The sequence below is a fragment of the Callospermophilus lateralis genome, chromosome 4 (assembly GCF_048772815.1).
Source record: "Callospermophilus lateralis isolate mCalLat2 chromosome 4, mCalLat2.hap1, whole genome shotgun sequence".
In the NCBI taxonomy this organism is placed as follows: Eukaryota; Metazoa; Chordata; class Mammalia; order Rodentia; family Sciuridae; genus Callospermophilus; species Callospermophilus lateralis.
In genome coordinates this window covers 151,274,686-151,298,314 of record NC_135308.1, presented here as the reverse complement: position 1 = coordinate 151,298,314, position 23,629 = coordinate 151,274,686, and the positions used below count along the sequence as shown (strand labels likewise).

The 23,629-nt window shown below is 41.1% G+C and overlaps 1 protein-coding gene and 1 pseudogene across 1 annotated transcript in view; one reads left to right on the top strand and one right to left on the bottom strand.

The window, feature by feature from the left end:
• The window catches only part of Aldh1l2 (aldehyde dehydrogenase 1 family member L2), a 53,515-nt gene that overhangs the window by 3,690 nt on the left and 26,196 nt on the right, over positions 1-23,629 (top strand). The window contains exons 2-10 of the mRNA XM_077109274.1: positions 7,025-7,271; positions 10,696-10,930; positions 12,695-12,860; positions 15,165-15,266; positions 15,448-15,537; positions 16,796-16,930; positions 18,242-18,367; positions 18,886-18,977; positions 23,201-23,348. Of these exons, the coding sequence (XP_076965389.1) occupies positions 7,025-7,271; positions 10,696-10,930; positions 12,695-12,860; positions 15,165-15,266; positions 15,448-15,537; positions 16,796-16,930; positions 18,242-18,367; positions 18,886-18,977; positions 23,201-23,348 (1,341 nt within the window). The remainder of the gene's footprint in view (positions 1-7,024; positions 7,272-10,695; positions 10,931-12,694; positions 12,861-15,164; positions 15,267-15,447; positions 15,538-16,795; positions 16,931-18,241; positions 18,368-18,885; positions 18,978-23,200; positions 23,349-23,629) is intronic.
• On the bottom strand, positions 20,408-22,076 carry LOC143397188 (centrosomal protein of 70 kDa pseudogene; annotated as a pseudogene).

Below are 23,629 nucleotides of genomic sequence, written 5' to 3'. Positions count from 1 at the left end.
TGAATCTTGCACAGATTTATTTCCATGAGAAGTGTAATTTGTTGCTTCTGACTATTAGGATGAGAGTTTGTTACACTAGGTAGCATCCTGTGAATACTGAAGGCCGGTTATTGAACTTTTCTTTTTTTTCACTTTCTCTGCTTAATTCCCAAACATAAGAGGTGTGCCTGCCCCAAGCTGGTTCACACCTCCACAGGGATGTCTGAGGGGTTTGGTAACATGGAAGTGCAACGTTGTCTTCATTCAGTGACTCCTGTGGTCTTCACAGTAAGATCCAAAGTATTTGACATAGATGAAGCCCTCCATGATGCCTTTCTGTAGCTTATCATCTGTGGCCACTCCCTGACTCCCAGGACTGGTCACGTTGTACCCCCTCATTCCCTCTGTACCTGAAACTTCCCAAGGATGTTCCTGTTAAGTCCTGTTATCCACCCCTCCCCCACCTCTCTCTCTCTCTCTCTTTTTTTTTCCTTTTTTGGTACCAGGAATTGAACCCAGGGGTGCTTAACCACTGAGCCATGTCCCCGGCTCCATTTTTAATTTTTTTTTTTAAGAGAATCTCTAAGTTGCTTAGGGCCTCACTAAGTTGCTGAAGCTGGCTTTGAATTTGTGATCCTACTGTCCCCACCTCCCTAGATCCCCTCTCTTTTCTTGGCCAACTCCAAGATGAATCCTCTGAGGCTCTGCTAAGGAATGCCCTTCTTGGGAAATCCTTTCCCTCCCAACCCACACTGGTCTCCCACCCTAGTCCTCCTGTGTTACCAGTACATTTTTTACTTGGGCATCTTCCCTGCTAATTGAAGAATCCCTGAGGACAGAGACCATTTTTTCCTTGTGTACTTAGCATAGGGATCCCCAAAAGAAATACTCATAGAGGCCAAGCAGGTAAGACAAATGAGGCTGGGTGAAGGGAAAGACCAGGTCGAAGATCAAGGAGGCCACCATTGCTCATATCTACCATGGGAATGTGAACCAGGATTAATAAATCTGAGTTTTCAAGAACTTCAACCTGCTGATATGAAACCTCCTAAAAACCCTAGAGCTCTTTTAAAAATGATTTGAGGGCCAACGAGAACACTCCTCCTTCTACCCACCCCAGGCCACTGATGTGCAGTCTCTACCATGCCCCATGCCCAGAGCATGGCAAATTCTCCAAACATGCTAGTTGGACTAATCTTACATAGTCAGGCCCAGTATGGGGCCTGTACATCAAATGCTCCACTAAGTGTTAGGCATCTTATTGTCTCAGAAAAATACACTTTGCGGTATTCTTTCGTGTAAAGGTCTTTCGTGTAAAAACTGCCAATTCTCACAATTCCTAATGTGTATACATTTGGCCTTATTTGACACTCTGCTTAAATGGTTCTGGCATGGACACATCTTCACAAAAGGGCTTCTGATCAGGGCAGACTCTTAGCACTGCACATTTGAGTTTTATACAAAAGACTAGGTACTGTCAGATATTTTAATCTTTGGAACATGGCCAGAGCCCACATTCCCCTGATTTCTAAGATATTCCATCAGAGAGCAGATTGTCTGGGAAGGCACTATTTGGGAGTATCAAAAGCAAAATCTATGTTCCCTGCAAAAGGTTCCTATTGCAGATGTCATCTCTAGAAAACCCCAAGACACTAGGACCTGTCACCCAGATTTGGAAATGCTATGTCATTTTGTGCCCCTTCCTCATTCTCGCCAACAGAAGGCACCTACTATGAGAGCCCCTTGAACAGCAGTGCTGTGTCCCACGTCAGGGCCACCACAGTGTTCTCTTAGAAGGGCTATAGAACTGTTTCCGACCACTGACCGGTCAAACTGTTGCCATATTTTCTTTTTTGCAAAATAAAAAGGGGTGGGAGGGCAAGTTGGACATGGTGGGATGTGTCTGTAGTCCCAGGTACTCTGGAGGCCGAGGCAGGAGGATCACTTGAGGTCAGGAGCAGGAGGCCAGACTGGGCAACATAGAGAGGACCTGCCTCTTGAAAAAGATGGGTGGACTTTCAACACAGGAGAGTCCCAGAAGCACATCCACTGAAGCAAGATGGATCTGAGCTTCAATGTTGTCTCATTCCTGATCAGCTCTGTTCTTAGGCAGTTTAAGAAACTTCTCTGGGTCCTATGCTTTTTCATTTGTAAAAAGGATCACTCTGGGCATTAAAGTCCTGTAATAAGCAGTCGATTGTTTTTGTGGTGGTGCTGTGGACTTAGCACACAATAGGCAAGCACTCTACTACTGAGCTACACCCCCAGCCCAATAAAAAGTTTTTGACTTAGTGAAAACAGTTCAATATAGTGCCTGGCTCATGGAACATTCCCAATGGAACTACCCCTATCATCCTTCTTTATTTTTTTTTTTAAACTGGTCTGTCCTACACACATTTATTCATTTTTAATTGGGGCTTTCCATACATAAAGGTGGAATTCACTGTGGTATATTTATACAACACATAGTGTAATTTTTGTCAAATTCATCCGACATTTCCTCCCCTCTCCCGTCCCTCCTTCTTCCCCCTCAGTTTCCTATTCCACTAAATTTCCCTCTATCTTTTTTTTATTTTATTTTACTGGTTCTTTTTAATTACACATGACAGTAGAATCCATTTGGATAAAATTATATAAGCATGGGATATATCTTACTCTAATTAGGACCCTATTCTTGTGGGTGGGCACAATGATAGGGTTCCCTTAGGTATTTTCATATGTAGACATAGGAAAAGTATCTTAGATTTATTCTACTGTCTTTCCTAGTCCTCTCCCCTCCCTTCCTTTCCTTCCCCTTTATCTAATCTACTGAATTTCTCTTCTTCTCCTTCCCCCCTTTATTGTGGTTTAGCTTCCAGATATCAGTGAAAACATTTGACCTTTGGCCTTTGGGGACTGGCTTACTTCCCTTAGCATGGTAATCTCCAGATCCACCCATTTACTGAAAAGTGTCAGAAAGTCTCATCATTCTTCTTTACCTAAGTATCATTTGTGGCATTATGACAAAAACAATGATTAACATTTATTGAGTCTTTCCTAGTGCCACACGATGCACTAATGCAATACAGATTTTATCCCGTGGAATTCTCAGAACAACCTGAAGAGATAGGTACGATTGTTATTCCGATTTTAACTGATGAGGAAAAAGGGGACCCCACTCAAGGTTGCACAGCTGGAGTTAGGGGAAAACTAACCCACGCTGGGATAATAACTAGAGTTAAGACTCTCAGACCTGCCCCTTGGTAGCTATTTGACTCCTGGCTGTCTTTTTTTTTTTTTTTTTTTTTTTTTCCAGTTGTATATGGGCTCAATGCCTTTATTTTTTGTGTGTGTGCTAAGATTGAACCCAGTGCCTCACACTTGCAAGGCAAGTGCTCTACCACTGTGCTACAACTCCAGCCCTCTGGCTGTGTGTTAACACCTCTGTGCTTTAATTTCTTCATCTAGTCTCCCACAGTCCTTGGGCAATCAAATGCAGTGATATGTGTTAAATACCTGGCACATAGAGGGTCTCATTAGAGAGCTTGCTATCATTTCCTCTGCTTCTTCCTCCTCCAAATTCTCCAGGGTGGAATCTGTTGTTTGGTAAACACACTCTATGGAGAGTCCCAGTTTTTATCAACGGAGAGTTCACTAAAATGCAGCTTCCCTGGCCTGTTAATCTGGGGTGGGGGCCTAAAGTTCACATTTTAAATATATCTTTCCCGTTGAGTGTACCTAGTCAAAGCTCAGATCACACTTGGAGAAATTAGACTGAAAAACGTCCCTATCCAGTCTTTAGAATCCTGCAAGTTTCCTATAAACATAATTGACAGTCATAAAATCTGAAAATTTTCCCATGTTACAAACTCACATTGGGGCCGAGCATAAAAAAATAGTGGGTAGAATTTATGCTGCATGTATAAGCCTTGGGTTCCCTCCCCAGCAGCCCCCATCCTCCCCAAAGAAAGAAAAAGAAACATTTTTATAGCTTCAGCTTTGATGTTAAGTTCAGAAAGTGTTTCAATGAGTACAATATTTTCAAAGACACTGACATGATTTCTTTAAACATTCTTTCTTAGGGAGTATCAAATTTGGAATTGAACTTCAAATAGCCAGGTGACAGCTGAGCAGCACATTACATAGACCTCAGCTCTATTCCTGAGGATAGACAGGAAACACAGGAACACACAGAAATTCTTGTGTTTTCCATGTTCTTGATTCCTGTGTGTTTTTAAAGTTGTATGTTACATGTCTTTACATACCCGGCAATGGTAATGGTATAAAGTATAGCCAAAAATTTTGTAATATGGCCAACATGTAGGTCCTATTTCAAGTAGCAGCATTAATTATAGGATATGAAAGTAGGATATTTATAGAATATTTTGATTTGGGAGGGGATCCTGGGGATTGAACCCAGAGGCACTTTCCCACTGAGCACTTTCCCAGCTCTTTTTATTTTTTTTTAATTTGAGACAGGGTCTTGCTGAGTTGCTAAGGCTGGCCCCAAACTTGTCATCCTCCTGCCTCAGCCTCCTAAGTTGCTGGGATTACAGGCATGCACCACTGTGAAGCCCATTTTAACTTTTTGAGAAGAGGAAATGCAATGCTCAGCTATGCATTATATGTAGGTGAATTTGCTGTTGCTACACAGTTAATCTGTTTGCGAGTATTTGTTAGACCCTAAAGCTTGATTCAACTTACTTAGGATATAAACTTTGGTTGACCCTGGAAAAGGACTTTTTTTTTTAAAAAACTAAAACCATAATTGTTTAATTATCAGTTCAATTACAAAGAAGATGTGTCAGGCATCATTTTAAGTTCACAACTAAAAAGAGTTGTTATCCACACCCTTTAAAAAGTGGGAAATAAGGGACAATTAAGTTTCTTCATAATTGGATTGTCACAGTGAAGCATTACCCATTTTGGATGACTTTCCATATCATTAAAGAATCCCATTTAGATTGAAAGGGCAAAAAAAAAAAAAAAAAAAAAAACATTCAAAAAATAATCCAAGTAGTGCAGGATCCTATTTTAAAATGGAAGAAGGTAAGGTAGAGCCTGGGGAGCTTGGCCCTGTGTCAAGAAGGGAAGCGCTCAGAAGGTCATGGTGCTCTGATCACCCTCTCCACGCCCAGGACCCTGCACCCAGCCTCCCTCACCTGAAGGTGCTCATTGGGGCCATAGAATGGCACAAAATGAGGAATAATGAAACAGCATAGTCCTCATGTCAATGTGTGGCCTTAAGCATAGCAGAAAGCCTCCACTTTGAGAGGCGTCTCGGAAGGTGTAATTGCTCAGAGAGATTCCTCCAAAGTCCCCCCTCTGGCGTCACTCTTATCTATGGTGGACATACTTCCTGATAACCACTGCATTTGTGCGTGTCAGTTTTGTCACAAAGAGCATGGAAGAGATGGGTAGTAATAGTTCATTGTAATGGTTTTATTTTTTTAAGAGATTTTCTCATTTTTATTTTATTTATTTTATGTGGTGCTGAGGCTCGAACCCAGGGCCTCACATATGTGAGGCGAGCACTCTACGGCTGAGCCACAACCCCAGCCCCTAATGGTTTTATTTTTAAGTGCATGTGTGTGACCATGGGATGCACTTGACATTTCTTTCTTTCTTTCTTTTCTTTTTTTTTTTTGGTACCAGGAATTGAACCCCCGAGTGCTTTACCACTAAGCCACATCCCCAGCCTTTTTTTTGTTTTAATTTTTTAAAAATGTGGATGGACCTTTCTTTCTTTCTTTCTTTCTTTCTTGGTGCTGGGGATTGAACCCAGGGCCTTGTGAATGTGAGACAAGCACTCTACCAACTGAGCTATATCCCCAGTCTTTATTCATTTATTTATATGTGGTGGTGAGAATCTAACCCAGTGCTTCATACAGCTAGGCAAGTACTATACCACTGAGCCACAACCCCAGTCACCCCCAGCCCCCCTTTTTAATATTTTATTTAGAATTGCTTAGGGTCTTGCTAAGTTGCTGAGGCTGGCTTTGAACTCAGGATCCTCCTGACTCGGCCTCCCCTACCACTGGGATTACAGGCATGTGCCACCTCACTTGGCCTGCACTTGACATTTCTAAGCCTCAGTTTCTTCATTCATGAAATGGTACAAAATGAGGAATAATGAAACAGCATAGATGTAAAGATTAAATGAAACGATATGGAGGCCTCTGTCCCTTTTCTGAAAACTTTGGGGCCAACTGTGATTAGAGTTCAGGATCATTCATATTTGGAAAGTTACTATAATATATAGATCATACCTTACATAAAATTCCCAGCAGGCTCTGGGGTGTTACCTGCAACATCAGTTTTTTTCTTGTGGCAAACATATGACTATTCCTATAGTCTTTATAAATGTTATTAATGACTATAAATGGTGTATGTCAATCCAGGTCTGATTTGAAGTCAAATGAGTTTGTACCAAACTTAGAAGAAACCTGTAAGGACTATAAAGAGAATTGCATTAGATCAAACCAGGTTGTAAGGCCAAATGAGTTTAGGGCACTTACCAAGAAAAAATATAGAACACATTTTATGAACATCATAGTTTGTGGATATTTTATTGTATCTCTCATCTCCCCAAATGCATTGAATTCTAGACTATTTGAAAAAAATATAGAACACAGTCTGAAATAGAACAAGAGCTTTAAAAAGTTAGAAATCTTTGATTTAAACATTAGGAAATCTGTGCCACACGGTGCAATAGGTTTATTGCATTACATCCTTTACTTCAATCAAGGGCTATGCTTTTGACCCCTATGTTCTTCTAGAGGTCAGAGGTGAGTCCAGTTCATATTCCTACATTTTAGGGACACCTTTCCCAGAGTTAAATTCCTTTTAACTATGAAAAACTTATTTGTTTACACCTGGTTCATTCCACTAAGAAGCTGAGGTTGCTTATAAGAATACCTGCAATCCCAGTGATTAAACTGAATAATCATGGGAATTGGAACAAGAGAAAATGGGTGAGACTTAGGTGTGGAAGTATTTTTACTCTCATGTTCATGTATGGTAGTCTGGGTTAGTGTTATACATCAATAAACATTTTACTTTATAGACCTTGGAGCCTTTCACAGTTCCCAGGTCATCTTGCAAGACTGCAGATATCCAATATCCCCTATCCACGTTGACATCTGCCATCACCGAATTTGCTTCACAGGTTTTTTTCAAAAACAAGCTGAAGTTGGCACTTATTGGCCAGAGCCTTTTTGGACAGGAAGTCTACAGTCACCTCCGCAAAGAGGGCCATCGAGTAGTGGGGGTGTTCACAGTTCCAGACAAGGATGGCAAAGCTGATCCACTGGGTGAGTGCTCTTGGGGTGCATGGATCAAGAACTCTCCAATCCGGGCTTGCTCACAATATGCATGCCCTCTACTTGTTATTTAGCCATGACCTTGGCAGGGCTCCCATCTCATGGGCCAAGGAAGCTGCCTCAGCCCCAAGTAAGTTTGCATTCCAGCAAGCAAGAAGGACAAGAGGGGAAGTTGAGGTTAAACTTTTTATGGGCATAATTCAGAGGTTGCATTTGAATGTATTTGCAGAGGAGACAGAGAAACAGAGATTTTATTGGGGGGGGGTGTATATATATTCAAGACAGCTAAGGGAATCCATTGCTAAAGGATGAATGGGGGACTAGCACTCCCTGTCGTGTACATGGGGTTCAGAATGGCAAGCATGTGACTTTCAGACCTCATTTTAGAAGGGGTCCTGGGAAATGAACTCTCCTTGGTGACTGGACCCAGGGTGACTAGCCCATTTTCTGTTGGCCATGACTGTTTGAACTCAGCACATAACTCAGAAGAAGGAAAAATAGCAATCTGGTTTTTATAGGGTACCCTGGGAGATGGTACAGCCTGTGTTTTATCAGCATATGTTCTAGAGTCAGGGGATTAATACAAACTCTGCCACTTACTATATGACCTCAGGCGAGTTGTTTAGTCTTCTTTCAGTTCAATGGTATAAACCTCAGGTGGCTGCTGTGGGGGTTAAAAGAGATAATGTACATCAGGTGCTCAGCAATACATCACGATCCTAATAAGCAATCAATAATGACAGTAGCTAATCATTCTTGTCAGGTTAGTTGATTGGGGAAGCCCAAAACAGATCTGGGACAGCCAGAAACTAAAATAGGAGATGGGCACCTTGGTGCCTCAATCCGGTCTCTGGAGTACGTTATTTACAATGAACATTCACAATGAAGATCCCTCTCCTCTACCCCATTTCTCTTTCTCATATAATCTTTCACATTTTTCTTCAATCATCACACTTCTAACCACCATCTATCCATTTTCCTGTCATCTGACATGTGAATTATGTTTCTTGAACATTTTATGAGCATCACAGTTTGTGGATAATTTATTGTATCTCTCAACTCCCCAAATGCATTGAGGAAGGCCTCACCTTAGTGGCCAGAGTCCTTCAGGACCTCCTTAGGTTTTAGAACTTGAGTTTTGTGCTAGAGTCATCATCTTCCCCCATCAATCTATCCTAGTCAATGAATTTAAATGATTGGATAGGGAAAAAGGGAAAAGGCACACAAAAATGCAGACAAAAAGATTTAGTTAAGGTTTCTGGAAAGATCTAGAACATATATACACACATATGTATATACACACATATACTCTATTATAGAATATGTAATAGTATACATAAAATATGTATTTTATCTGTTTATATATATTATCAACTGTGGATTATAAAAATATACAGTTGTGTATTAATATACCATAATATACTAACACATTAATATATTAGTAGGTAGTATATTTTATGTCAAAGTATTTATTAATAGATAATAGTATTACTATAAAATATTTATATGTGATATTTAGGTGAATATACATACTTAAATCAATATGTACACTTAAGATATACGATACTTGGTAAAAATGACATTTTATTGTGAAAAAAAATAGGCTTGCCTTGTCTGTCCTTTGGAGGGCAAATTCATTTTCATAGGATGAGTCATTGTCTGGGAAGGGACAATGCTTGGATGGAGACTTTGATCTGTTCAGTCTTGGCTAGATCCTTACCAAGTGCTGAGTGGGTCCCCTCCATTTTTAGCCCCCCTCCTTTTTGCAATGGGCAAAGGTGAGACATATGCAGCCAAGGAGAGAAATGACGGATGTCCACGTGCTTCTACTCTTTTCAATGTTTTATTGACTCAAATCACTCCATACAATTTCACTTGATTGGTTATTAATCAAGAAATTGACAATCCTTAATGCTGGGCACTGCAATAGACATAATCAATTAAAGCAAAGAATTCTAAGTTAACCCTAAGCACTGCAAACTCATTAATCATGACAGACCTATTACAGACATCCCCTCTGCATGCTAAGCTCAAGTGCCAGATCTAAAGTCTTAAGGCTTAGGTCTTAAGTCCAGCAGATGCACACTCACTCAGACCGCAGCGATCACATCAGCAACCGGTAGAGGCTTCTCCGGGTGTGGAGTTGACGGCTGGCTGAGGAGGTGGTCATGAGGAGATGTCGCCCATCTCACTAGGGTCAAGAGGCTGCTGTAGAATTTGAGAGCAGTCAGGACGATGCAGAGGATCAGACAGGTGATGAGAAGAGTTGGGATGTCAGTCCAGGTCCTCATCAGGCTCTCCAGCAAGTGGGCATCAGTGTCGGCTGGCTGAATATCTGTCCATTTGCTCTATCATTTATACTAAATTTTGGAGGTTCTGCTCACCCTTTGGGTCCCTATCAGCTGTTACCAGGTTTCTTAGAGATGTTTTACATTTCAGAGCCAAGCCATTTGGTTTGGTGGCTTCCACCCTGATTTTACACTCTGATCCTTATCAGGGTTAAAGCAAGTGATGTGTTTATACTAAGTGACTTCACTCACTCTGACTCTTGTCAGGGTTGTGGAAAGTGACTTGTTTATACCAAGAGGTTGGTTTATGATGTGTGTACCAGGGTATGCCTGATGATGTATTGGAGGGCTCTATAGACTTGTGCCTGGGGAGGATGCAGGTTTTTAAAATGGAGTTGCTTAGGCTAAGGCCTAAGGCCATCCCTACACTCCTCCACTCACTTGTCCATTTGGTGAACCCGAGAGAAGGAACTAGACTAGTGTAGCTCACCATCTGTAACCCTTCATTTTTTGGTATCTACCTGTTCAGCAGAGAGAATATGTTGGACTCTACAGTTTGTCCTGTATGGGGAGGGGGAGACCCAGGTTTTCCAATGTTCCAAAATTCGAGCAGGTTTAATTTGGGAGTGACATACTGGCACCTGGCTCCAAATCTAACACTATTACATTTGTTCTGGAGTCAGGGGATTAATGCAGACTCTTCTACTTAGTGTGTATGACTTCTGGTCTAAAAAGAAAAAACTTCCATTAAAATTTCAAAATATTATCTAGTCACAAGCTCTTTTTTTGAACTATGTTTTTTACTATATTATAATATTATTTTATTTATTATGTGATGCTGACGATCGAACCCAGTGCCTCACAAGTTCTAGGCAAATGCTCTACCACTGAGCCACAACCCCTAGTCACAAGCTTTTGGGTTCAAACATATTATGCCTTCAATAGATAAATGTCACTCTAGAAAAACAAATGATGCAATGATAGTATGTCAAATTCTGATCACCGTTGTTCACCATGGTTTATTTGTACATGTTTCATGAAATGTAAAATTGCAATGTATGAGTTGAGAGCAATATAAAACTTGGCTAACTTTTTAAAAATGAAAATATTTTCTTTTTCATGCTCAGCTTTGGCTGCAGAGAAAGACGGGACCCCTGTGTTCAAGTTTCCTAGATGGAGGGTCAAGGGCAAGACCATCAAGGAGGTGGCGGAGGCCTACAGATCTGTGGGTGCCGAGCTGAACGTGCTTCCCTTTTGCACGCAGTTCATCCCCATGGATGTCATTGATCACCCCAAGCACGGTTCCATCATTTACCACCCGTCCATCCTGCCCAGGCACAGAGGAGCTTCTGCCATCAACTGGTGAGGTTTTTAAAAATAACAGACGCTGGGCCTATTTCCATTTATTTTTTTTAACCTAGGTGATCAATAAAGCAGGTATGCTTGACAATTGTGAGGTCCTGAGCAGTTGCTTCTAGTACATGAACTCCCCTGAGATCTTGACATACTGCATGAACCAGGACAGCATGTCCTACAAGAATAGTCCGTGGGAACTATTCCAGTGACTGTAACTAGGCAAACAGAAGTTCTGTGGTCAGATCAGGTTGGTTTATGCTGGACTGTTTTTTGTTTGGTTTTGTTTTTTTGTGATACTGGGAATTGAACCCAGGGCCTCACATATGTTAGGCGAGTGCTTTCCCACTGAGCTACATTCCTGGCCCTTATGCTAGAATGCTTTATTAAAGGGCTTCCTTGAGTTTTCACTGTGAACTTTAATGTGAGCTTTATACTCTCAGAGAGGGAATCTGAGTATAATGTTCCACCAAAAAAACTTGACCACAAAATATTTTTTTTTTTTTGCATAGAATGTTAAACACATTCCAGAAAATGCTGTATTGCCTAAAATTATCTTCTTCATTGTCCATCTTCACCCATTTGACTCTAAGCTTCTTGAGGGAAGGACTTTGTGTAATATTTTTATGGCTGTTTTAAGAACAGTGCCTGATACACTATAAGTACTCAATACCATAGTTCCATGGTGTTGTGGGTTGATGGGCTTTTCCCACATTTTTTGGCCTTCTTTCCTTTGCCTGCACATCTTCTTGATATCTCTCAGTGTCAAAATTATTGAATAGGTAGAAAATCTACACTTGGTTTAACTGTGATGAAAAAATTTCATTGTATTTAAAGTTTAATTATGTGAATTGATTTATTTTTTGCTGTTAAATAATCCTGTTATTGCATTTAAGTTTGAATTTTTTTAATATCACATTGTTTTCACATGCAGAATCATTGAGTCAAAGCATATAAGTATTTTCAAAGCTCTTAAAAACATAATACCAATTAATTCCTCAATATTTCTGAAAAAGAATGATTTATTGGTGTAAGTCTTGATTGAACAGTAATCAGGGAAGTAAAAACAACTTAGACTGTAGGCTTTGCTTACTTACTACTTCATTCTCTCTCTGTGTTAATCTATTCTCTGATGTGTTAATTATAGGTGTTTGTCCACATATCCAGCCTATTGTTTATGTTCTAAGCTCCTCTAAGACCAAGCAAAGCTTTTCTCTTAGGGTAAATTTTACTGAGCACAAAATACCAATAGTTGTATTAATCAACTGACCTTTACTATAATTTATGTAGACAATCAAGAGCTAATTCTAATCCTAAGTGAAGTTTATACCTCAATTATAGAACCCAAATTAATAGCTCTCCTCTTCACATTGCACGGAGTATTTTCCCCCCTTCCATTTCTTTTCTAGAACAAGGTCAAGTGCAATGTAGGAATTGGACTTCAGTGTACAAGTGACTTAGTCCTAAAGTAGAAAACTGACACTTGGGAGTCAATGAATGGTAGTAATGATGGACTCGAAAGCCTTTTGAATTTATTACAGGTCATTACCGTATATTGACAAGAAAGATCACAGATATGAGGATGCGTAAAGTGGCAGTACCATCAGTGTCACTTTTTATGAGCTCTGACATCTCCCAGTTCTACTGTTAATTTCTTAAGGTCACTTCATTCACTGTCTGCTTTTCCATTGTAACTACCTTGTCCTTTAATATCGCTAAATATTTAAAGTTATAGTCAAGCAACATTTTAAGTTGAAACTCTTCTTTTCACAGGACTCTGATTATGGGAGATAAGAAAGCTGGGTTTTCTGTTTTCTGGGCTGATGATGGTTTAGATACAGGACCCATCCTCCTTCAGAGATCGTGTGATGTTGAACCCAATGACACAGTAGATGCACTTTACAATCGATTCCTCTTTCCTGAAGGCATCAAGGCCATGGTCAGTATGTCTGTGCTATCAAGAAGAATTTAGGAAACCTTTAAGCTTTGGAGAACTTTTTTTCTTGTATTAAGAATTTGCCAGGTGATTTTCACTAAAAATATGAAATCTAAAAACAAAATTATATTTCATATTTATAGTGGAAATTTGAATTTAATTTTTTTTGTCTCTGATGCTGACTTGTTCCTGAGAGCAGTGATTTCATGGATGAAACAGCAATTAAACTGCTTCACTATTTTTTGCCAAATACTTGAACTTCCAATCCTGATTATAATGACTAATTGTAAAGAAGCATACAGAATCTTAAAAGTTTTGCTGTATAATTTGGATTTCTGTGTTAGTCAGTTTTCCATTTCTGTGACAAAATACCTGAGATAAACAACTTAAAAGAAGAAAATATTTATTTTCAATCACAGTTTTGGAGGTTTCAATTCATGGTGGTTTGGCACAACATCATGGTGGGGAGCTTGGAGGAACAAAGCAGCTGCTTCGTGCAGCCAGGAAGCAGAAAGAGGAAGGAATCAGTGTCCCAATATATCCTACAAGGACACACCCCCAATCGTCCATTTCCTCCCACTAAACCCTGCCTCCTAAAATGTCCATCACCTCCCAACAGTGCCATCAGCAGGGGACTGAGCCTTCAACACAGGAGCCTTTGGAGGATATTTAAGATCCAAGGCATAACAACCTCCTTTAAATGTATTTTGAGTTAGTCTGTATAAAAGGGGGAATTTAGGGTTACTTTATTTATTCAGATGTTCTCTGGGTAAAAACCCAATGCCTGTATATCATGAAATAAAAATACGAGCTGGCAAAACCATTGAGAGAATGAGCAAATAAGTTTCATTTCATTTAATTTTCCCAGAGTTTCGTAGTAGAAGTAGCAAGATTATATAAAGTAGTAGCCACTGATTTAGGAGGAAGGGGAGCAATGCTTCATTTGTATCACCTAATGATTTAGAGTAGGGCTTTGGCATCAGAAAGATCAGTTTTCAAATTCACATTCTACCACTTGTAGAATGACACTGTTGTGTGACAATAAGCAAGTCACTATAACCTCTTTAGTCTTGATCCCCTCATTTATAAAATGTGGATAACACTGCCTGACTCATAAGATTGATGTGAAAATTAAATAGCATTATCTGTGTAAAGTACCTGGCACATAGCAGGTGTTCAGAGGTGGTAATTACCATCAAATAGTATTATGTGTGTTCAGGTGACATTTGCACAAGCCCAGATACTATATCTGAGGTGCCATAAACTTGGCTCTGTTCCCAGATGGCTACCTCCATGTGTTCTTGGGCAGGTTGTTCAGCAGCTGTGAATCCTTAGAGAGAGAGAGAGATCTGAGAACATGGGTATATATAGGTCTCGAGTGAAGGGGCGCACTCTCAACTCAAGGCAAACATAAAAATGCCAAGGGGAGAATGCAAGACACATTCCAAAGGCAATCAAACTCATGGACAGATTTAACTTTTTAAATTCTGGGTATAGTAAGCTAGAAAGCAAGTTGAATTCATGGATTACATGAATTCATTTATTACATTTTCTAGAATCATCCTGATGAGTACAATAACCCACTATGGCTTACTCTATAATTATATTCCTGAAATACATTGAATCACCAAGGAGGGAATTGAAGTTTGTTTAAACAAGGAGACTTTGTGTGTGTGTGTGTGTGTGTGTGTGTGTGTGTGTGTGTGAAAGTTGGGACTTGAACCCAGGACTTTCCATGTGCTAGCACATGATGGACCACTGGCTATACCTTCAGCCCCAGACAGGAGTAATTGTTTTTAATTAATTTTTTTAGTTGTCAATGGACCTTTATTTTCATTTATTGAAATGTGGTGCTGAGAATCAAAACCAATGCCTCACACATACTAGGCAAGCTCTCTACCACTGAGCCACAACCCAGCCCCGGGAGTCATTTTTGAGTGCAGGCTTGGTAATTGGCAATGGACACACCTGAATGCAAATCCCACTTCTGACACCTAGAAGCCAACTCTGTGCTGTTAAGCTATTCAGCTCTGCCTTGAACCACAATTTCCTCGCCCATAAAACAGGAATAACAATATCCATTTTGTGGAATTTGCGTGATGTTTGCAAGGGATATTTTACATGCAATCATGCCCATTTGATGTGCTTGGCACAATAGATGAATCTGAAGAAATAGCAGTTATCATCACAGCCTGACTCTCTGAACAGATACATATGTAGTGATTCTGTTCTGCACAGACTTCAGTTAAACAGACCACGCTGTTGTGGATCACTGGACGGTAACACAGCTGATGTTTCTGGCTTTAGGTAGAAGCTGTCCAACTCATAGCAGACGGAAAAGCTCCGCGAGTTCCTCAGCCAAAGGAGGGGGCAACATATGAAGGCATCCAAAAAAAGGAAAATGCTGAGGTATTTAGATCAGCTTGAGAATCCATCTCAAAGTTCCTGGCCCTCTCCCTTTGGAAGTTCCCAGGGTACTATTTCCTGGCAAAAAGGTAGACCTTGGAGCCAGCCCATCCCAATCCTACCAGCGATGGGGAGAAATGTTTCCGTTGCCTGTGAGACTCAGGCTGTGTTTGTGCTTTCTCAGATTTCTTGGGATCAGTCTGCTGAAGTTTTACATAACTGGATTCGAGGTCATGATAAAGTCCCTGGAGCCTGGTCAGAGATAAATGGACAGGTATGTTCTGGACTCTATTGTCCCTCATGACCTTCATCAGAGGTACTACAAAGAAGTCCAGGCTTCCCCTGGTTCTTCCCTTGGGCATGAGCCGATCTGTGCTTTCTCTTCTCCTCTTTATTCAGCGTGTAGTTGGCCTTTATTATAGGCACACTCTGCTCCTCGGGAGGCTGCGGTTTTGTGGAGAAAGCAGAGAAGTGAATAAACACTGATGCTGCTGTCAGATAAATGCTGTAGCTGAGACTCAGACTCCGGTGTGTTGGGAAGCGCTTCCTTGAAAAGCTGGTAGCTTTGCTAGAACTTGGAGATGAGTTAACCAGGGAGAGAGCAAGACAAAGAGGTGAGGTCCCAGAGGCCAAGGAGTCCACCTCCTGTAACAGGAAGATCTGTACAATGGGATTAATAAAACTGCCTCCCTGCAGGTTATGAGGTTTTGTGAAGATTACATGAGTCAATACATGTTAGTTCATGTAAGCTCTCAGTCCCTGGTACAGAGTAGTCAGTCAATGTTATTTTAGCTCAAGAAATGCCAGCCAATAGTCACAGACTCATATTAACCAATCAGTTAGTGTCAGTTGATCTTGGCTGCAGCCTGGATCCGGCCTTATTTCCATGAACTGACCCCAAAGCACCCTGTACTTCCCATCACTTCCTGCCCTGCATTGTGGGAGTCTGTCTGTCCCCTCCCTGACACCCTCCCCCAGCACTTCCATCTGCAACCCCTACCTTCAGGCTACAGAGGCTCATCTTTGTATCAATTTCAATACATGGTGAATGCTTACTGTGTCACCTGGATGTGGGGCAAGTTTTAAACTGTTCAACTGTGGTGTGTGTGTGTGTGTGTGTGTGTGTGTGTGTGTTAGTTACCCTGGAATAGAATCCAGAGGTGCTCTACCACTGGGCTATATCCCCCAGCCCTTTTTATTTTATTTTGAGACAGGCCCTGGCTAAGTTGCTGAGGCTGGCCTCGAACTTGCAATCTTCCTGCCTCAGCCTCCCATGTCTCTGGAATTATAGGCCTGTGCCCCCACACCTAGTTTATGCAGAATGTTTTCTTGCTTGGTGCCCATTTATACTGATGCCTGATACAGTCTCTCACATATTATTACAGATACAAAATGTATAATGTAATTATGTCTCACTTTTATTATAGATAATTCAAACTCCAGCATTTCTGCAAAGAGCAATGCTTGCACACACCCCTTATGAACGCCTTTTACTTCCTGATTTTACAGTCTGCTTTTGATCTCTTTCTTAGATGGTCACTTTCTATGGCTCATCATTACTGAGTAGCTCTGTGCCTCCCGGAGAACCGCTGGAAATTAAAGGTGCCAAGAAGCCTGGCCTTGTTACCAAAAATGGACTTGTTCTTTTTGGTAACGATGGAAAAGCTGTGAGTGTTCAGCATGGTCACCTGTGAAATATCAATTCCTTCTCTAACCCCAGCTGTAAAGGGAATAGCTTTTACAAGGTCGTCTGGCTTTGCACTGGGTGTGGGAAGCTCAGGATATCTGAACCATTCTCCTCCGGTGAGGAGCTTCCTCTCTGTGCCCCCTTGAAGACAGGCTCTTCAGGATGAACCTGCCCCAGAACTTGCGGTCTGTTGGGTGATACAGGAGACCACCCTGGACCCTAAGAGTCAGGGGTTTGAACTCCTGTTCTACCACTCTCCGGTCTTGGGTGAGATGGGTCTCCCCTCCACAACTCATGTTCTTTTTCTAGAAAGCAGAGGGGAATCACCTGTTTGCCTCCCACTACCCACTCTGGGAAGATCCATCAAGATGCATGTGGCCCTCTCCTGATGTGCACTGCCATCGCTTACTAGCCAGGCACCACCCACCCTGCCGTGCTCAGAAGTGTGGCTCTGGGCCTCAGTGTGCTCTTGGGCCTTCCCAATGAACAGTGTGAAAGGGAATTTGTAGTGTAAAGATGTGTCCCAGTTACTGGGGACAGATCATTTGTTAAGATGGTAGACTTCAGGGCTGGGATTGTGGCTCAGTGGTAGAGTGCTTGCATAGCACATGCGAGGCCCTGGGTTGGATCCTCAGCACACATAAAAATAAAATAAAGATATTGTGTCCAACTACAACTAAAAAAAATTTTTTTAAAAAGATGGTAGACTTTAGCATCTAGCTAGTTCCAGGTCCCAATATCAGCTCTGTTACTTACTATCTGGGTGGCACTGGGCAAATGAATCAACCATATTGAGCCTCCATTTCTGCATCCATAAAATGAGCCTCCATTTCTACATCCATAAAATGAGTCTCCATTTCTGCATCATAATAAAGGCATCTGCCTCCATTAGGATTTCTGAGATTAAATAAGATATTTCAGCTCATATACACTGTGCAAGAAACAGAGCGAGGGTTCACACGAGGATAGCAGCAGACTTGTAGTTAGTGGCAGTGTCCCTTGTTGCTATAGTAGATTCAGTCCAATACCTACAGTTAAATGTCCATTTTTCCTGGTCTTCCTATCCACTTTGAGATGTATCTGCTCTAGACTTGAGTTTATCCTTCCTGATGCAACCATTAAAGTGCCTTATCAATTCTTTTGCACGTGTGGAGAGTATTTTTTTCATCTACATTTTTGTATTTTCCAAACAGGCTGGTCTTTATGACCGTATAATAAATTAGATTCCACCACGCTCACTTTTGGACCATCTCAATCCTCAATTTTTATGCTTGCTTTGCTGCTATTTTAGCTGATGGTGAAAAGCTTGCAGTTTGAAGATGGAAAAATGATTCCTGCCTCCCAGTACTTTTCAAGGGGTGAGACATCAGTGGTAGAACTTACGGCTGAAGAGATGAAGGTGGCAGAGACCATCAAGGTGAGCACGTGATGTCCTTCCGATTACTCTTACCTTGGAAAGGATGTAGCATATTCATAACTGGTATCATTGTCCTCCAAGTTGTGGGGTTGAAAGTTTATTTCCTATTTTGATATAAGTTGCAATAGGAAATCGACTCCAAAATGAATATGCTTGAACGTAGTGTATGCAAATTTTCAAGGCAGTTTTAGGTTGGCTTGGAGGGCAGGGGTGAAGCTGGGGCAAAGGCCGGGAGTGGAGCCCCAGCCCCCAGGGTTGTTTTCAAGGTCATTTCTATTCCCTGCAGCCAGAAGGGTGATAAAGCACAGTCCTGCATGGAGCAGGTTTTCCATGGCCAAGACCAGGGCGTGTGGGTCACTTCCACTCACACTCCATGGCTGCATCTCACTGAGGGGATGCTGGGAAATGTCGTCAAGCTGTAATGCAAGATGAAGAGGAGACAGGCTATGAGAGCTGGCCTGTCTCTGCTACGTGGTTCTACATGTGTCCCACTGGCAAAGGTTTCCCTTTCTGTGCAGGTCATCTGGGCTGGAATTTTAAGCAACATCCCTGTTATTGAAAACTCCACGGACTTCTTTAAATCTGGAGCAAGATCAATGGACGTTGTGAGGTAGAACCACCCCTGCTAACGCACAGGCCTCCACGAGGGATTCTGACTTTGACTTTGAAAATCGAGTCCCAGTCCTTAGTTCTGGATGCCATCACCCTTTTCAGATCTGTCAATTGCATATCTCTTCATTTTCTTGTCGTGGTTTCCAGGACAGACACATATATCTATATCTTTACTTCTCTTTGTGGCTAACCAGAGTTGTTTTCTTTTTTTTAATATTTATTTTTTAGTTTTAGGTGGACACCATATCTTTATTTTCATGTGGTGCTGAGGATCGAACCCAGTGCCTCATGCATGCTAGGCAAGCACGCTACCACTGAGCCCCAGCCCCTGCCCCCAGAGTTGTTTTCATCCCTCCTTTGTGCCTAGACAACCAATCCTTCTAATTGTTACTTCTAAAAGTCATCTCTGCACTCCTCAGCTGATTTTCCTCTAGCATGACATTGCAGTTGAGCTCTGGGTGAGAACGCTAAGCGGGGTTTTTTCTGTGCAGCCTGATCCAGAAGGACACCCGACATTGATTACACTTGCCCCCAAATTATTTTCTCACATCCCCCAAATTACCCAAGTAGAAAGATCTAGAATGAGGGTTATCGGGCTGCCATGAGTCAGAGTGTCTCTACAGGTTTACAGTGAGCTGAAAGGGCTGGAGTCACAGCCTCGCTGTGGTAATGCAAGTGCCAGGATCCTCGTGGTCTTAGCAGAGGCTTTTTTCCCTGAGTAACCGGGATAATGAGACGGCTGGTAACTAACCAGGGCCGGGCCGTCCGTTGATGGTGGGAGCAGAGAACAGAAGCTAAGGGTGTTTTGATCCCAGGCACACTGTGGTCATTCACTAACTAAACAAGGTAAAGAGCTATCCTCCTCATGATATGGTCCTTCGTATCTACAAAGCGTTATTCTACCGTCCCATCCCCCAGCTCTGGTACCGGATACTGAACTCAGGACGCTTAACCGCTGAGCCATATCCCCAGTGTCCCCACTTTTGTGTGTGTGTGTGTGTGTGAGTGTGTGTATGACAGGGTTTCTCTAAATTGCTGAGGCTGGCTTTGAACTTGTGATCCTCCTGCCTCAGCCTCCCAGTTGCGGGGATTATAGGTGTGCACCACTGTGCCCAGCTCCAAAGCATTTATTCTTGAATATTCTATTTATTAGTTTATCCCCTTATTAATTTAACAAAACTGACTGAATACTTACTACATATCAGGACAGTTGGGGATAAAGGTGCAAACTAGACCAAGTCCCTTCATTCATAGAACGTTGATTCCTGCAACCAAAAATAATCATTTCAAGAGCATAAAGCATTATCAAAAGTCAAGAGTTTTGGTTCCTCAAATTATAGATTTCTCAGCAATGATTTATAAATTTCTAGAAACTTCTAACTAGCTTAATAAAGATTTCAATAAAGTATTCCTTTTTTTGAGAGCAAATACATTTTATAACCCTTATGACAAAATAAGATCAATTCTACAAAATACTTAGAATGTTAAGAATGCAATTTACACAGTAAAAATGATTTGATTTGTTTTCAGTAAGAAAGTACTTTTAATTTCTTTACTGCAGGTACAATGGCATCCAAGTCATCAATTTCTAGGATTTCAAGTAGATCATTAGTAAATGCCTGAAATGCTGGGAAAAATGCCTCACGTTCTTCCAATTTGTTGATAATGCTAATTCTAAGAGTTCCTGGAGGTTTCTCATAGCGTTGTTCATTTCTCCAAGCCTACTATAAACTTCATTCATTCGGGGATAAACTCCATTTAAAGAAGGCACATCAAATAATTTTTGGAAGTGAGCAACGATAGCTTGCAAAGTTTGCAAGTTTGGCATATTGCTGTCCTTTTCCTTATTTTCCACTTCTTCCAACATTGTATCCACCATAAACAACAGATCTTCAACTTTAATACTTTCATTTTCATCCTGTTTCTTTAAATTATGCCAAGGTATCAATTCTGTAGATAGTGTTTTCAAGGGCTTATACAAATCCTGAAAGTATCTCTGGTCAATTAGGGCCTGTTGATGGTTTTCTTTGATGGGTTCATCTTTTTTCTCTGTGTCCTCAGAGTTTTTAGGACTGATAACCTCCTGTAATTTGATGCTTTTCTTAAGGGCTTTTTTTCCAGTTAAGGGCTTTTTGCTGTTTTTGAAGTTTTAATTCCTCTTGTGTGGGCCTGCTTTCCAAATCTTTTTGGAGGTTCAGCTTTTCACTTGTAAGTGCATCAATCTTAGATTTTGCATCCTGGAGTTGATTCTGTAATGACACTAGAAGACATTTATAAGTCGGTGATGCACCCGTATTTTGATAATCATTTTCTTCACTTGATTGACTTTCATCTTCTTTATAGTGCCTTTGTGTATAGATTTTTCTTATTTTAGATTCATAGTAGTCAATTAGGCAAAGCAACTGTCTATCCAGGACGGTATGAGGAACTCTTTTGCAGAGATAGGCAAACACTCTGTTTTGAGTGATGATGAAATGTTATGTATCCTTTGTTATTCCTCCTTTGTTAATCTACAGATATCCTTTTGCAGAGAAGCAATAATCTCTTGTTGTTCCATTCGTTTTTTCTTGTAATGTTGGCATCTGATCTGTAAAGTTTTCTGCTCCTTTTGAAGATCTTTTATTTTAGTTTGTTGCTGGCAAACCCTATTTAGGGATTCATCCTCCAATTCACCAATTTTGGCTTTCACACTCTCCATAATTTGTTCCAACTCATTAGCTCGCTGTTCCTGATGGGCTGCTCGGTTTTGTTCTAGCTGAAGTTCATTTTTAAGTTTCTGGTTGTTTTCTATAAGCTCCTGTATCATGTTCTGTTGACGAACTGTTTCTTCCATCAATGTTTTTAAATTCTGTCTCATCCTTTGTGATGACTGTTTGTCAAAAAGGATGAGATCTTTAATATCTGGTCTTTTGACCAAGCACAAAGATTGTAAGCCATGATTCATCAACAGCACATTTATACTTTCCCATTCTGCTTCTTCCTGCTGTTTTTCAAGCATGAGTTTGTTTGATAATTGAATGGACTCCTGAGTTTTAGGGGCTGCTGGAGACATAGTTTCTTTCGTGGAGTCCAAAGTCAAGCCTGGTAATAAGAAAATTTGAGTTGCCTTCAGCTTCCACCTCCCACCAGCAGCCCAGCCCCGCCCGGCCGGCCCAGCCTGGCCGACTCGGGCCCGCCTCCCAGACCGTCATCGCAGCAGAGGGGAGGCCAATCGAGAATAGTGTATTCTTAATACTAATTTTTTTTGCTATCTAGATGCCTGTAGGAATTATTCATTTCCTGTTTGAGTGCCTGACTTACCATAATGATCTGATATTATCATCTTGATAATGCCATCTGATATCATTACATTGAAAGCCCAGGCACCTCATTTCTTAGAGAATCAATAATTGAACAAGAACTCTGCTGGCTTTCTACACTTAACCAGTACACCATTACCATCCAAGAGCTGTTAGGGAACAGCTGTGATTCAACAAATTAGCCGGAAATCAAAGGATCGAAGAGGGGCTTCAACAAAATTATATTGACCTACCATGTGGTTCTAAGCTAGTCCCTATGTTAAACATGTAATACGAATAAATGACTGTTTTGCTCTTGTGCATAAACTAGATAAAATATCCTATAATATTGATTTTCATTTCTCATGATCTTTATAGTTGGAGAACTGCCTTTTTTTTCTTACTGAATCTTTGAATTCATTTGAAAGGGAAGTTAACGGACTTTAAGTGAGTAAAATATTTCTGCCTTCATTTATTTTCAGTCATGGGTAAAGTTAAAAAAAAAATGTCACTGTCCTTTAAGACAAATTTTTAATTTTCTTGCCCCTAGTCTTAGCAACCTCTGTGCTTATTATCACAAAAGATCTCCTGGGACAGGAGTAGGCATGTGACAGAAGTGTCACTTCAAAACAATTGACAGGCCAGGTGTGGTAAAGAATTCTCAGGAGGCTGAGACAGGAGGAGTGCAAGTTCAAGGCCAGCTCAGCCACTTAGTGAGCCCCTAAGCAACTTAGCAGGACCCTGTCTCAAAAAATAAAATATGAAAAGGGCTGGGGATGTAGCTCAGTGGTGAATCACCCCTGGGTTCAATCTCCAATACCCAAAATAATAATAATAAAATAAAAATAAAGAAAAAAAAAATCAACTTGACAGATGTGAGGGACACATTTCCCCAAAACTCTTTTGAAAATGTGAGTAACATGAGCTGGTTCTTAACCTTCAGGCTGGTTGAGGAAATCAGACAGAAATGCGGTGGCCTTCAGCTACAGAACGAAGACGTCTACATGGCCACCAGGTTCGAAGACTTCATCCAGAAGGTTGTGAGGAAGTTACGAGGAGAAGACCACGAGGAGGAGCTTGTGGTGGATTATGTAAGCTTCCCCTCCATGTTTCCACTCTACCTCATTTAGATGCATCTGCTATAAAAGAATGCCGGAGCCAGGTGCAGTGGCCCATGCCTGTGATTTCAGAGGCTTGGGAGGCTGAAGCAGGAGGATCGTGAGTTCAAAGCCAGCCTCAGCAACAGTGAGGCACTAAGCAACTCAGTGAGACGCTGTCTCTAAATAAAATATAAAATAGGGCTGGAGATGTGGTTCTGTGGTTGAGTGCCCCTGAGTTCAATCCCTGGTACAAAAAAAAAAAAAATACTACT